This window comes from Myotis lucifugus, unplaced genomic scaffold (assembly GCF_000147115.1).
Source record: "Myotis lucifugus unplaced genomic scaffold, Myoluc2.0 scaffold_32, whole genome shotgun sequence".
Lineage (NCBI taxonomy): Eukaryota > Metazoa > Chordata > Mammalia > Chiroptera > Vespertilionidae > Myotis > Myotis lucifugus.
The window spans coordinates 5,178,080-5,194,930 of NW_005871080.1; the positions used below are offsets into that span (position 1 = coordinate 5,178,080).

Here is a 16,851-nt window from a genome sequence, read left to right on the forward strand (position 1 = left end):
ATGTTTCTATCTCTCTCTCCCTCTCCCTTCTTCTCTGAAATCAATAAAAAATTATTTTAAAAGTATTTCTACCAATTCCAGTAGGATGGGGCATGGTTGAGAGGGATATTAAGCATGTTCCCTTCATGAATTTAGTGTTACTGACATGAGATCCTTTGGGGAGACTCCCCTCTCTCCAGGATCAGGTGGACATCCTGTATTTATAGGGAGACAATATACAATTGGAACAATTCTTGTAATTGAAATAGGTTCAATTATAGTTCACCATTTTCAAGACAAGGCCCATATTTTCATTCTTTTTATTTTTTGATATAAAATCTGGGTATTGTGGCTCCTTCAGAATCAGCAAATAAATAACATACCCTAATCGGTTCTCCTCATTGGACTAAGCAAATGACCTGCTTCTAAAATAGCGTTAGTCTATCAACAAGAATAAAGCAGGTCTCTGGGCCTTAGGCAATATAAATTTGGTCAGCAAGATTCCCACTTCTTAGAAATCTGAGGCATTAAACTCACACTACTTTGAAAAACACACTGATTGGATTTTGATCAGGTGATTTCAAACTCTAGGAAAGTGATTCTCAATCTTCCTAATGCCTCGACCCTTTAATACAGTTCCTCATGTTGTGGTGACCCCAACCATAAAATTATTTTCGTTACTACTTCATAACTGTTATTTTGCTACTGTTATGAATCATAATGTAAATATCTGATATGCAGGATGTATTTTTATTGTTACAAATTGAACATAATTAAAGCATAGTGATTAATCACAAAAACAATATGTAATTATATATGTGTTTTCTGATGGTCTTAGGCGACCCCTGTGAAAGGGTCGTTCAACCCCCAAAGGGGTCTCGACCCACAGGTTGAGAACCGCTGCTCTAGGGAGTGTGTGAGTGTGAGGGGAGTGCCTGTGTTCATGGCTATACCAGTAGATACCTGGAATGGAAGATTCTCTTTGCTCCTTTTCTTGAATCCCTTAATAGATTCAGGCAACTATTTTAGAAAAAGGTGTTTTGGTATGGCCATATTGCCTAAAAAATCATCCTTGGTTAGAACTTCCACCGTTTATGTTTATTTTTAACAAAATAACATAGTCACAGATTGAAAATAATCCAGACATATTTTCCTCCTCTCATTCTTGATTTTATTAGAAATAAAGTATAAAAGATGCAACTTTTTCTGGAAGTGGACAAAATATGATGATGATCTGTAATAAATGGGGGGGAATATATAAATCCGACTTGCTACTCCTTTACAACTAGCACTGGGTTACCTCTTATAAAGGAAGAATGTACCTCTAAACCCACTACACTAGGTATGTTGAAACCCATAAAATTTCCAATTACTGCTTCAGAATTTATTGTGCACATATGGAAAATAATACTTGTAAAACAGAAAAGGGTTTGTGCCTTGTGCTGTCAATACTGTGAAGAATGGGGTGATTATAAAGCAAATTAACAATACTTTTAAATGTGCATTCACTTATCTTTCCAATTAAATCCTTGTTAAACAACTGCACAGACAGTAATGGTGCTTCTGCAAAGCACTGATCAAGACAGTTTTATTGTAATTTTTACTCTGTAACAATTAATCAAGTAGGCATTTTCTTTATTATTAAATTATTTAGTTAATAAATATTCTCAATTGGCTAACATATTTGTAGTTTACATGTTATTTTTGATTTTTCTACAGTGGAACATATTTGGGAGCATTTCCATTCTCAAGAAGAGGGACCATTAAAAGACGTGATTTTTAGAAATTCCCTTTCTCTAGAAGAATAACAGTGAACAAGAGAAGTCCTTGAAACTTTAAACCTTCAAAAATTCTAATTCAACCATTTTATTTTGTAGGGAAGGCAAACACATTGCTTTTAGCAGATAAGAAATGAGAGGCTTTGCTTTAAGGCATCTTTCTGTTAGGGTAAGCATTAAAATTAGCATTTTAAAAGTTCATTAATACCAGTTACAGACTTTTAGGTAAGGAAGCTGCATTATAGTTAACATTTTCTTTTCTTATCCTAGTGAGATGAAAATTACCTGAATATTATCTCTTTTATAGACACACCAGGTGGTATAATTTAGGAAATGGATATAAAAATATCTAGAAGTATTTTTTTCCATTTTTGAATTTCCATTTTTTTGCAATTTGGAGATTTGAATTTATTTATTTAGCTAGTATACTTCACTATTAAAGTTCTTTAAATGGCTCTTTATATGGCCTTTGTGATTTAGTTGTCTTCGTATCTTTTAAAAATTTCATCAGGAAGAATTCGTAGGAAACTGGATCAGTAGTGAGGCCAGTGATCTCAGAAATTACACCTGGCTTTAGGATTCAGGAGGGCTTATGTTAATTCAGAAGTAAGAGTAAACATGTTGAGTCATAAAAAGGAAATTTCTGGCAAGGCTAGCTTGATAGTTGTCTAAGTAATGTGTGATATGAGGTTAGTCAACATTACTTGTTGAAAATGCCATACGTGGTAAGTAGATAGCCTCAACATTGGCCTGATTACCAGAGGCCCCTCATTTATGCTTCCAAGGAGTAGTAGAGAGCCTGAACTAGTTTATTCAAATTAACACATTGTCTCCTTGGAAAATCTGAGCAGACGCTTGGGAGATGAAGATGATAAAATTTAGTAGAGACTAAGGGAAAAGGGAGAGGTAGAGAAAGAATCAAGAAGATGTATGCTTTAGGTATAAATAGGGACAACTGGGGTTCATTAAGACTCAGTATCTTGTAGGTATCAGGAATGAGGTCAGGTTGACCTGAAGGCCCCAAAGTCACCCTTGGCCCCTCTATCTTTTGTTTGATGATTGACCTCTGGTTTCAAGTCAGGCAGATCTCTGGGGATAAAATTGTAATGTTGATGCCAAGGCACACACTTCTCCGGGCTGAGTATTTGACAAACATAAATAAGAAGTTCGGGCAGGAACTACTTTATTGAGGACCTTGGCACATGATGGGCATAATGGGGAATCCAGAGGTAACTATGAAATACATCTTGTCCTTCAACATCTAACAGTCAAGGAAAGAGTAAGAGATGTGATATGAAATAGACAAAAACTAGTGCTGAGATGCAGGCACAGAATATGGGAACACATTGGAAAAGAAGCTAATTCCTATTGAGATTTATTTCAGGAATCATGAGATTTGTTGTAAGAAGGTGAGTTTATCAGTTAGCAAAACCAACGGTGGTGTGTTTCTTGCTCAGAAAAAGAGATATGTTGTTCCCTCTATTGGAACCAATAAAATAATAATATATAGACATATTCCAGCCCCTATGGCTAATGGGACATTAAATCCCAACATCTTGAGCATAGAAAGAAGAGTGCATCCACTATGGTTGCCAGAATATGAAAGGAACAGATTAACAGGAATGGAGAGCAGAGCACTTACTAAAGAGAAATGTAAAAGGGGGTGAGGAGGCCATAAAAAGACAATCGGAAGCAATGTAAAAAGTGAAGAGATGGAGAATCAACAAGAAAGGCTGTTATTTAAGCAAAATTATTCCAATGGGCCTTTTAGACTCTCACAGACATTATGGTCAGTAGACTATTGGACACCCTGCTGGGCCAGAGAGCCTCCATAATGGAAACCAGGCGTTAGGTGACCAGAGCTAGGCTTCAAATCGCATATGTCTCTAGATTACTATGACATACACAGTCTTCTCAAATTACCAGCTAAATGGACAAATGCCACTTCCAGCAATTCACTTAACCTCATAGGGAATTCTGTTCATCTGTGAAGTGGACAGCTTTCTTAAAAAGATCTGGTAAGACAGCATTTAAAAGTGCTTTAGAGAATTCAAGTGCTGACATGCTTTTGACATATTCTAAGGCAGTGATGGCGAACCTATGACGCGTGTCAGAGGTGACACGCAAACTCATTTTTTTTTGGTTGATTTTTCTTTGTTAAATGGCATTTAAATATATAAAATAAATATCAAAAATATAAATCTTTGTTTTACTATGGTTGCAAATATCAAAAAAATTCTATATGTGACATGGCACCAGAGTTAAGTTAGGATTTTTCAAAATGCTGACACGCCGAGCTCAAAAGGTTCGCCATCACTGTTCTAAGGAGTAAATGCCATTCTCTTAAAGATTTCTCTAAGTCTTTTAAACAAAATGTATCTCTTTTCTTATTTCAAAAGAAATATGTGTTCATTTTAGGAAATTAGGAAGCTATTTGGGAAAAAATGAGATAATAAAATTCAGCAGTACCTAATCTTAACATTTTATGCATCTCTTGCCATTGTGTCTGAAATGGAGTTCAGCAATGACAGTGAAACAGCCCATTTTGAGGCTGATCTCTGCCTAGCATGTGCAAAATGCCTAACCTTCTTTTGAAAGAAATGGCCCAAACCTGGGCCTAATCCAGAAATTGATTAAAATGTGTAGAGATTCTACCAAGTACAAGATATTATTCCAGGTGCAGTGGGACAAACAGACTTAAAGATATGAGCTCTGTTCTTAAGTGTTCAGCATGTTGAGGAGATAAAATATCCACATAATTTTTGCTAATGATATATGACAACATATACAATATAAGATTATTGTGTATTGAGTAGCTGAAATGGACAGTATAGGATTTAAAAAATGGAGTTATGTTTAAATAATTCAAGGAGGACATGAGATTAGCTCTTTATAAAGTATTTTTTACAGTAGAAGGCCATATACCTCATTATATTATAATAAATGTGTCCATTCAGGTGATTGTGAGGGACTCATTTCAATATAACTTCCAGTTCTACATGGTGTAGCATTGTCTAATGTAATAGGTTCATCATTTCATGTGATTGACTCATCCCAAGAGAACAGACAGTTTTACTTTAAAGAAAATTGCCCTGGGAAGGTTATGTGACTCAGGCAAGACAACACAGTTAGTAAAAGATGACATGGAAACTGACCCAGATTTTCTAACTTTGGGCCAGTGTTACCATTACACCTGATTGCCTGAAGAAAATGATTCAAAAAGCACATGGATAATTAGACAAATTGGAATATGGAGTTTATCTCATATAAATCAGTCACCATTATTATATTTTGACTGAACTACTGTAACAACCTCCTAACTCTTCCCCTATTTCTACTCTTGGCTTCTACAATTTATTATTCTCATAAAAACCAGAAAGATTAAAAAAATAATATCAGATGATTTCCTGATTACCATCCCCTTCCACCACAGTGACTTAGAATGAAAGACAAGATTTCTTATCTTGATTCACAAGGGCCTTGATGGGCTGGCTTTGCCCACGTCTGACCTCCTAATCTCACACAGGCCTTCTTTTCCTGGGACCAGTTTCCCTCTGCCTGCTCTGTGATCACCTCACATCTCCTGCCTATCAGGACAGTTCTCTACTCAAATGGCTCCTATTCAAAGAGACTCCTCAGATCATCCAATCTAAGGACTGTCCCTCTGATCCCCATCTCTATCATGCTACGATGTTCTCGATTTTTACATGACCTGTAAGCATGTTGTTTACTTGCTTATTATCTATCTCTTGACACTAAAATGAGCACTTCATCGCATCCTGATTCCCCTGTACATAGAAAGAGCCTGACTCATAGAAGCTTTTCAACAAATATTTTTGGTTGACTAACTCCCCATTTGAAGTTTTCCTTAGGAAAATTAAAGCCTTATTGTATTCTTTAAACTAATTTTCCTCTTCTCTTGATTTGTCTCATACTCTGCAGTTTGTATTACATTTGAGCCATGGCAAGACCAGGTAAGTCACTTGCAATTTGAGCCGGGGTGTCCTTTGGCAGATTGAAATGGAGCTGGCAAGGCCTTGGCAGTAAGCAATGTCACTGAGAGAGATCACATTCTGGAAATTCACAGAAGCAGGTGACAGTCCTGACTGTGGTCTTACTACCACCTGGGTTGGGAGTCATCCATTGCTTGGGCCATCTTTCGTAACTAATGGATCAGAACGTTAGGGCTGGCTCTGATCTGCCAGCTTGACACCTGCCTCCTCTTTTTGCCAAGTCTTCCCTATGTGGTCCATGTTACACAGTCAGATCGAGACCTCAGGTGGTGGTGGAGGTGGAGGTGGAGGTGGGAAAGGTATATGGTTCACTGGACTGGCTGGACAAAGACTCTCAAAGTCTAAAGATTTTTTTCTTGGGGCTATATTTCTTTCTGGTCCTAAAAGCTAAAGATTACATTTGATCAGGGCCTAATACTCACTGGTGGTCCAACATTATTTATTAATTCACTTATTAAATTCATTCATATTTCAACAAATATTTATTTGAAGGCTATTATGTCCAAAAGGAACAGAAGATTTTTAGGTGAACAAAACAAGCAAAGTCTTGCTCATATGGAGGCTCCAATGTAGGGAGGGAGGCAGGCACTGGAACAACAAATAAAGAAGCAAAGCATTTTCAGGCAGCATGTGTTCTGAGACAAGAAAAGAAGATACTGGGATGGAGAGTGGCTGACTAGGTAGGGTGGGTAGGTTTCAGCTGTGTTAGTCAAGGAAAGCCTTGCTAAGGTGACTTGCATGTTGAGAAGAGTGAGTCTTGTGAGGGTCTGAAGGAAGCACATTTCAGGTAGACAGGAGAAAAAGCCAAAGCCTGGGAGGCAATGAGCTTGATGTGCCTGATAAAGAAAGTTAGTCAGGGTGGTTGAAAAATAATGAGATGCAAGAGAGAGGTAGGTGCTGAGATCAGAGAGGTAGAAAGAAGAACCTGTGGGACTGCAGATCTTGGTATTTTCTCACTAATTTACATTTACTAAGTCACCAGTTCTCTGGGTTGTTGGACTGGAATAGCCATGGACATATAAGCTCTACATCAATGAGAATGTCATTTGTTGTATTTGCTGCTGTATTTCCAACATCCTGCATGTCACCTGGCACACAGTATGAGCTTTTCAGGTGTCTGTCAATGAATGAATGACATAAAGGCTTATTTTATGGAGCTCTCCCCTCAGTTCCATATAGTTCCTGATGTGCTGGGAGCCTCAGAGGGAAGGAGAGCTGATAAGGATACCGGATACCGGCCACTCCTTCTCTAGTGGGCCCATGAATGTGAAGGCATAAAATAAAATGGGTTTTAAAGTTTGTGTGAGGCGAAGCCATTCAGATTTTCATTTGAGCATTGCTTCAGCCCCTATATTTGTAAACCTTGGACATTTACTTTTAGGGTATGCATGGGAACTTGAAAAATTCCTTCCTGACCTGGCACTATTATTGCTTTTTCTTTTGAGAAGCAGCTTTGAGGTAATGGGAATACATTTTTTTTCCGTAGCACACTTTTGTTAGGAAATGCTTTGAAACTACATGGAACATTTTGAAAACGAGGTGCTATATAAATATATGTGAGTCACTAGAGCTGTAATTACCAGCAACAGGGACTTCCTATGCATAAACAAACAAAAGCATACTTCTTTCAAAATTCAAGGCATGGGCTAATAAGAGCAATATAGTTTTGTAACTATTTATCGAATTTTGCTTTTCTCTCTACCTAGTCATTCCCAACATTTGGAGAGCCAAGATGGCAAGCCAGGTTATGCCACTCCTTCCAATATCATGGCTGACATGTCCATTGCTAATACCAGACTTTGTTGAGTAGCAGAAAGTCATCTCCCCTCAAGCTTTGTCTTATAGAAGCAGAGAATGGGGATCCAGGATTCTCTACTCTTAATTTCTGTCCCATGATTCTTCAAACTAAAATCAAGTGGTAATTTATGAGTCTGAAACAAAATGTGATGTTTATAATGTTATAGCCTGACATTTTTTAGTGAGACACCGAGAAATGGCACCTAACACAATCTACCAAGGAGACTATTAGTTATTAGAAGTTTATCATTCTTTTATTTTGTAAGAGAAAAATCTTTATTTAGTTCACACAGAGTATTGGGCACTTTCCTATGTTGGGGATACAAAGGGGTACCAAACTTCTTATTTTTTGATGAAGTCACGGGCAGTTAGGGGTTATTTACTAAAAGGACATTTTTAAATGAGGTTTTCTCTTATAAAAGAGTCACACAGACTGGTATTATAGTATTATAGTATAATATTATAAGGAGAATAAGTGCCTTTGATTCTTTGATGTTAAAGAAGAAAATGTCTCTCTACCCCCTCCCTCATAGTAAATTGAATCCAGCAACCAGCAATATATTCTTTAGAGTAAATTTAAAATGAGTTCACTGTCTGGCTTCAGAACATATTAATTTTGTGGTCTCAGAAAAGTTACTTAATCTTTCTGAGCCATGGTTTTCTTGTGTGAATAATGTGAATAATAAAGTGTATCTAACTTGCAAACTTTCATGAGGGTTAGAGATAATCCTAAAGTTGCATACCTGCCATGTAGTAGATTCTCAATTAAATGCTAGCTATCATTAACATCAGTATTACTCTGTTACATTTTAAAACATAATTTACTTCTTAGTTTTGCTAGGAAATCCTTAGGCAAAACACCTTTCCTTTTCATTTATTCCAGAATCTACAACATTGAAAAAGGACTGCAGCTTTGAAAAATACGAAATTTTAATCATACTAATGATACATGTTACATCCATGGCATTTTTACTTATACACCAAATCATGACTTCGAGTTTATAAAAATTAGGGAACATTGCTACATTAATCAATAGTAAAAAACAAACAAAAAAACACACCAAAAAAACCTTGCATCACTAGAAAACTGGTTAATAAAAAAGGTTCATAATCTATTTCTGCTTTCATCAAACAAAGATTTCATATGTTTCATGGCTTGTCAGTCATGTGTCCACTAGATAGCCAGAATAAAACTAGCTGGTTATTTATTCAGGGCTTCCCAAACCTGGCTGTGCACGTGACTCAACTAGGGAGTTTTTCTTTTAAAATGCATGCTTATAGTTCCAACCCCAGACTTCTTACATCAGAGTTTCTATGACTGGGCTCCAAAATCCCTTTTTCCCCCAAAAAATCTTTATTTTTGAAAAGTTCCACCACTTAATTCTTGTGGCAGACAGACTTTAAGATGACCTCGATTATTCTCTCCTCCTTGGGTTTATGCTTTGTGTAATATCCTTCCCTTGGGGATGGAAAGGAACTGAGACTTGCTTCTAACCATCAGAATGCACCAGAGATGATGGGTTACACAAGATGATAACTTCTGCTCATGATTATCTTACACAAGATGATAACTTCTGCTTTAGCTACTAGTTTCTCATCCTTTCGGTCTTGATGAAGCCAGTTGGCATGCTGTGAGAGCCTGTGGAGAAGTCCACAAGGCCTTTAGCCAATAGCTAGTAATGTGGAGCCCTTAAGTTCAACAACCCACAAGGAACTAAATCCTGTCAACAATCATGTGAGCATGTTCCCCGTCAAGCCTCCAGATGAGAACCCACCCTTGACCAGCACCTCGATTGTAGCCTTATAGAGGATTCAGCCAACCCGTTCCCAGACTTCTGACCCAGAAAAATTGGGAGATAATAAGTGTGTCTCTATAAGCATTTAAGTCAGTGATTACATTGTTATGCAGCAGTAGATAACCAATACAATTCTGAAATGTAGTCGGGGTTGGGAGCCAGTGCTGTATAGAACATAGAGCAGAAGTAAGTTTGGTGTGTTATCCCACAATTTTTAGTAACTACTCATTAATTCTGATGGATGATGATGATGGATTTTTATAGCTTTCCTTCAACTGTCAATCCCCAAGGAAAGTTATAAAAATCAATCAATTGCATAACTGGCTTATTTAACTTCTGACCAAATCTACACGGATAAGCCACAACTAATTAGGGCTTAAAATTTCCGTGGATTTCATTCGCTCTCTTCAATGATCATGGGGCTATTCTTTTGGAATATGGAATCCCCCAAAAGCTTATTGACAACATAAAACTAAATTTCTTTTTTGGGGCCAGGAATCCAGAAATCCTATGAGTTGGGCTAGTAATGAGATGAATCACTGGATAACTGAGAGTCTCCAAAGCTTTCCTGTAGTTGGTTTTTCATCCTAAAAAAGAATCTTAATATCATCAAAGAAAATTCAGTCATGTGGAAGTCAGAAACCATAATTGATTATTAATATTAAGTATCATGTTTGAGAAATATTGAGAAAACTAAGTAGTACTAATCTGATTTTACTAAATATTAATTAAAATCACTGGGTTGACTCAGAATTTTTAAAGTCCTCACATTTTCATTATCATTCCCATTTTGGAAATGAAGAGTCTGCAATTCAAAGGGGTTGTTAAAATAGTTTCTATTAGAATCACAAATAGGTCAGAATTGAGATAAAGAGGCAGTTCCATTGATTCTTACCCTGTGCTTTCTTCCCACTAGATGGTCTCTGCCTTTAATTGTTCACCACAGCATTAGGTCAGGCCTATTGCTTGGTATGTAATAAATTACAAAATACAATTTATAATAAACATGTTATAATTTTGGTTTAAATAGGCAGCCAGAATTTGTGTACTCTGGAGACTAGAAATATTCACGAAGTTGTTATTAGAATATTAAGTAGAAACTAAAAAAACTATATAAATATGTATGAATGTGAAAAGCTTATTTGTTTGAGCTCTGTGTTCAGCATTATTTACTAATGACAATACATTTCCTTAAGAAGCTAGAAAGCATACAAGTTTTGCCATCAGTAGTATTTGAGCTCCCTGACTCGATGTAGCTGAAAAATGAGGTCTAAGAAAGTTTCCAAAGCCCAGAATGATGTTAAAGTCTGGTTCTTTTATGATCAAGTGATCTTTTTAGCTTTAATGGGAAAAATAAATCATTGTTAAAAGATAATCTCGTCACATGGCAGCTAGAAAGGTGCAATACCCATGATTTGACTTACCAAAAAACCGTCCCTCAGAATGGGATAAAGAGGAAATACAGTTTGTTTTGTTGCTGCTGTGGTTGATGGTGAGATTGAAGTAGGCTTAAGGAAACACCTCGTTTTAAAATAATAAGAGGGCTATATGAACACATTTAATGGAAAAATGACTGGACTTGATACGAGGGCTATTTTATAAGAACAGAACTAGAAGTTTTGAAATCCTTTTCCAAATCTTTATAAATAAATTTTTATCTTTCATCCACTCACTTATTTCATGATGAAACTGCCAATTGTTCACATTTTTTCTTTCCTCTTTATTCAATTTTCAATAATATGAAAAGCATAGGGATAGCTACAAAAGTTAATGCTTTGCTTTGTGGCATAAATCTAAATAAAAGTAGTTTAGATATAGTTGTTAATACAAAGTTGTTTCTATAATAGTTTATTTTTAATGCAACTTATTCTTAGCATGTCCAAAATAAGCAAATTCATCTCTTTAAGCCAATATTTAATGTGGATTAGTATGCCAATAAGATCTGGGTGAATTAAAAATATGCAAAGTGCAAGACTGAAAATTAATGGGAAAAAAACCCTCTTCCATTGAAAACACACACAATCATATGCACATACACACATACACACACCCACACACCCAATTAAGATTCTTGGCCATGAAGAGAGATCTATGACATTTAGATGTTTTGTTCCTCCTGGTGTGAAAAGTAGAGGAGAGTGTCCCTAGAATCTTCTTTTTTTTAATATATGGAAAACATGTCTACAATCCTGATAAGAAGCAATTTCTCCCCTTCTGAGAGATGATTAGATGGAATATTTATTACTATTTACTAGGCACCTCCCGTCTAGAAAATTCCCGGTCTGCCCTTCATGCCTGCCTCATGGTTCTCCCATTGGCTCATGGGCCTGAGGAGCTTCATCGCTAATGTTTTCTGAAAAGGATGCTGATTTATCTTCTCCCCATTTTACAAGGTGAAAGAGAATGTTTAAGTAATACCACAGAGAGTCCGAACTGAATTTAGAGTTGGGGGGAAAAGCCTAGATGTGCAGCTCGAACCAGAGTGTTGCTGTGAGGAGGAGGGGAATTCAGCCGGGTGGGATTTCCAAGACCCACTAACAAAAGTTCTCAGGGCAGCTACAAGGCATCCTTCATGTTGAAGCCCATCCTTGTACCCTCACGCAGAAAAGCATCAGGTCACAGATCATTCTGAAGAATCAACTCAGTGTCACAGGCTGATGACAAGCTGACATCTAAGGTCCTGGACAAGCGTTCTTTGGGGATGCCCTCACAGAGTGAGAGAGTTGCATCAGCAGAATGTCACTGATGGCTGTCACCAAATACACCAAACACGGCAGAGCACTGCTCGCTAATGCAACGACAGCCCCGTAGATTGAGAATCCTGATGCCTTTTCTGAAGGCTGCAACAGAATATGGTGTTAAAGCAGTTTCTTGGTCCAAAGGTAGATGGCTTATTAAAGCTCCATCAGAGAACAGCAGTGCCAGGCTTATTCATAACAATGCTTGGTCTTTTCCTAGCATCTCTCTTTCGTGAACAGTTTTAGCCAAACTCTTATGACAGCACTTGTCACTTACTAGCCAGAAAGTAGGTGTAAACAGGAAGTCACTTATAAATGTGTGTAGCACAGAAAGACCGATCTCTACTTTTAGAAGGCAGTAATCAATAGCTAAGGAAGGAAAAATGCTGAATGATGGCAGTGGTCTTCAGCATAGGCTCTGAGTCAGAGACCTGGGATCTGGCTCCCTCACTTGCTGTATGATCTTAGGATGTTATTTAACACTACTGAACCTCAGTTTCCGCATCTTTAAAATGGGAACAATCACAGTACCTATTCTATGGGATGGTAGAAAGGATTCAATTAAATTGTATACATAAAGCACTTGGTACAGTGCCTGCCACATAATAAATTATGAAAATGTTAGCTACTTTTACAATAACTATTATTACCACCATTACCAGTTAAAATTAGGAAATGCTTTTTAAAAGTGATCACTTTGAATTTAACTTGTATGCCATCTGATCTGGAAGTATAATAAGGGTATACAATTCCTACCGATTTAGTGAGTCAAACAGAAAACCAAAACAAATTGAATCATTCAACTGGTGAATTTAGAATTGCTGATGATTATAGCATTCAAGAAAGTTAGTGAAATACATAAATTGCAACTGAACTGTTCTTGAAAATCCCCCAAATCAGTTTTCATTTGTCTGGCCTAATGGTGGATAAGGCCTGTTCATTTTAAACATGTATATTTAGACCTTCTAAAAAGGAAACATTGTGGACTATGGACATGGAGGAGATGAAAGGTGTTAAAACAAAGAGAGCATGCCAAAATTATTCATGTTCCATCTCTGAATACAGAAAAGAATGCATTGCATTCACATATCGCTTTATGCTTTTTATGGAATTATCACCACATTGCCACTTCATTTCACACACACACACACACACACACACACACACACACACACACACACGAGGCCATGATGTACACATCCACCTCTTTGTACCCCAGCACTGATTCTCTTCTAAGTCAGCTCTGCTGTCAGAGCCCAGGTTGCATACAGATGGAGGGGAAGGTATGCTGTTTGTACCAAGGTTATGGGTCCACTCCAAACATTTCATTCAAAGGATAATCTGATTGGCAAAACTTGAGAGAGGCTGGTATATGCAATTCTTTTATCATCTAATTCAAAAAACTCCACAACACAACTTGGACACAACCACCAGTATCAAAGGTCCTAATGTGAAATAATTTGTGTTGAGTGTGTTGCATTCTGACAGTGCTATAAACCAGGAAGACAGTTTACTGACAATTCTGTGCTACCAGATACCAACCCAGGCCTCTGTCCAGCTTTACGTTGTCAACTCTTATGGAAACATGAGCAGTTACACAGCCTCAAAGGACGCTGAAGTTTGGATTGCAAAAGACAAGATGGACAGATTTTATATGTTCACTGCAGATTTTTTTCTTGCCTTTTCAAACTGCTGAGCATAATTTTTTTTAAGGCAGGAAATGCAACTAGTGTTTGTTTCTACCATGGCTTCTGTTTTGAGATTTCTTCTTTGTAGAAGAAATGTGTTGCCCAGCTGTCTAGAATTCCAATCAGGATATGGTTTCAGTCTGAAATATATTGCAAAAGCAATTTTAGCTGGTTATAAACAGAAATGAAAATAAGGCCGGGGCTATTTTATCTAATTTTTACCCAAAGAGGGGGTGCTCTGGGTCAGTCTAATGGGGACAACATGAGCAACTGAGGTAAAATCTAGTTCTATTTTCCTCCCAAGAAGGAGAGTAATTGTGAAAGGCAAAGGTGCACATTAGTGAGCAAGCGAGAGCTGTGAAGATTCTCAGAAGTGAGTCATGTGGTCACTGGTCAAAAGCACTGCAGTCAACACTTAAAAGGGCGATTCAACCCGAGTTGAACTGCTGGAGAGTTTAATGATTCTCAGTAATACGATTTCTATGTGCAACACACACATGTAGTTCAATAAATATTAATTAAGAATTTCCTCTGTGGAGACCCTTGGCTACTACTGGTTAATGGAGGAAGACTCAAGGGTGAGTCAGGTCTTACCTTATTAGGTGTATTAAGATTTGTGTAAGAGGCAGATATTTCAACCAATATCCTATTTTTTCAATCCAAGACTTTCAGATTTTAGCGCTTGTAAAACATAGTCACTGCGTACATTTTATAACATTTTCTCCAAAAGATGGCATTATATCTCTGGGTCTTGTAGGAAATGAAATTTTAGAAGTTACATGAGTATGTTCTACAGTAAATTCAACTGCCCAGTGAAATAGGCACCCAGGAGGAAATTATTTATAATTTGGCCTTGAAAAATAAGGAATAATTTACTAGGTAGGAAACTTGTGTATGTGGGGTAGGAAAGAAAACATGAGGATATTGAACGTAGAGGAAAGAGAGTATGCAAAGACAGTAAGTAATACAGCAGCTTGACACAGAAAACATCCCGGTTTTCTGTATTATGAACATCTTGCATTAGTGTGGTACATTTGTTACAACTGATGAGTCAATATTGATACTTTATTATTAACTGAAGTCCACAGTTTACATTAATTTTACTCTTTGTGTTGAGCATTATATAGGTATTGACAAACACAATGTAATGTATTCACCATTCCAATATGAAAACAGAATAGTTTCAAGGCCCCTGTGTTCACCTATTCATCCCTTCTCCCTTACTCCAACACCCCCCAGTCTTCTGCAGCCTCTGAACTGCTATTGTGCATAACTTTGCCTTTTCCAGATTGTCATACAGTTGGGATAACTTAGTACGCCTCCTTTTCAGACCAGTTCCTTTCACTTAGCAATATGTATTTACGGTTCTTCCAAGACTTTTTATGGTGTGATAGCTTATTTCTTTTTATCACTGAATAATATTCCATTATATGGATATGCCATGGTTTGTTTATTGACTCACGGATTGGTGGTCATCTTGGTTGCTTTCAAATTTTACCAATCACAAATAAAGCTGCTTCAAAAATGTGTGTGCAAGTTTTTGTGTGGACATATTGTACTCATTTGGGTAAATACCAAAGAGTGCAATTGCTGTGTCTGATGGTAAGAATATCCATACCACATGCAAACATAATACAATATGTTTATTTTCATAAGAAACTGCCAAACTATCTTTCAAAGTGTCTGTACCATTTTGTATTTCCCCAGCAGTGAATGTGAGTTCTTGTTGCTCCCATACTTGCCAGCATTTGGAGTTGTCAGTGTTTCAGATTTTAGATATTATAATAGCTGTGTAATTATATCACATTATTGCTTTCATTTGTAATACTTTAAGGGCATATGCATTTCCTAATTTTTAATCCTTTTACTCATGGATATATATTTTTCTAACATCTATGATTTTGACTCTTATGTTTTCTATCATTCAGTCATTCATTTATTTAATCAACATATATCAAGTGTCTGTTATATGCCAGTAACACTTTTAGATGTTAGGTTATTTTTTCTTGATTTTATTCTTTTATTATTCTCTTCTCAATTATTTTTTTAATATATATTTTTATTGATTTCAGAGAGGAAGAGAGAGATAGAAACATCAATGATGACAGGGCATCATTGATTGGCTGCTTCCTACATGCCCCCTACTAGGAATCAAGCCCGTAACCAGGGCATGTGTCCTGACTGGGAATCGAACCATAACCTAGGTCATAGGTTAATGCTCAACCACTGAGCCACACCAGCTGGGCCTCTTCTCCATTTTTAGTTTGCCATAGCCCTCTCATTATTTATTTCACATAAACTATTAGTTGGTCCCTCTATTCTATTTAATTTCATGTAAAGTATCTTTTGCTTCTCTGGTAATAATTGTTTACTTTTTTAACGTTCTTTTTCTCTCTTCAACACTTTTATCATTATACATTCACAATGCCTACAGCACAGAATCAGAAATATTGGTAGAGATGAAACTACTAAAAAAATCTCTGAAGTGAAGAAATCACTTACCTTGGTTGACGATAAATCTTAGTTTCTGTATTGTTGCCAGATTGCCACTAACTCGATATATTCCATCAACATCTAGACCTGAAAAAAAAAAGCATGCTTTATATTTGCTGATATGAAAACTGAGATGGCAAAAGAAAAAAAATAATAAGTATGGGAAGAAAGACAGTAGTAAATCAAATACCTTCCTCACAAACATATTTCTGTGTCCTAAACCAAGCAATCTTCAGTATTTTAATCCCAAAAGACTAATCATGAACCTCAGTGACAGTTAATGATCAACAAACTTGAGCCTAGTTGAAGCATAAAAGAGCAGTAGGTAGCATAGGATTTCACAGTATAGCTCAGATTCATTCCCAAGGAAAATATAGGCATAGGCATAAAATTGAAGAGGGGGGGGCAGGGAATAAGAACCTTCATGTATTATTGCCCCTTGTTGGAAAGAGAGAATAACCCAAGGTTTTTGTGAAGTCTTAGTTTTTCTTTTCCCCCCCTCCCTCCCTCTCTCCCTCCCTCCCTCCCTCCTTCCCTCCCTCCCTCCCTCCCTCCCTCCCTCCCTCCCC

At 37.0% G+C, this 16,851-nt stretch overlaps 1 protein-coding gene across 1 annotated transcript in view; it reads right to left on the minus strand.

Moving 5' to 3' along the window:
• ARHGAP15 (Rho GTPase activating protein 15) overlaps nucleotides 1-16,851 on the minus strand; it is a 650,587-nt gene that overhangs the window by 189,707 nt on the left and 444,029 nt on the right. Inside the window, exon 11 of the mRNA XM_006086875.3 lies at nucleotides 16,292-16,369. Coding sequence (XP_006086937.1) covers nucleotides 16,292-16,369 — 78 coding nt within the window. The remainder of the gene's footprint in view (nucleotides 1-16,291; nucleotides 16,370-16,851) is intronic.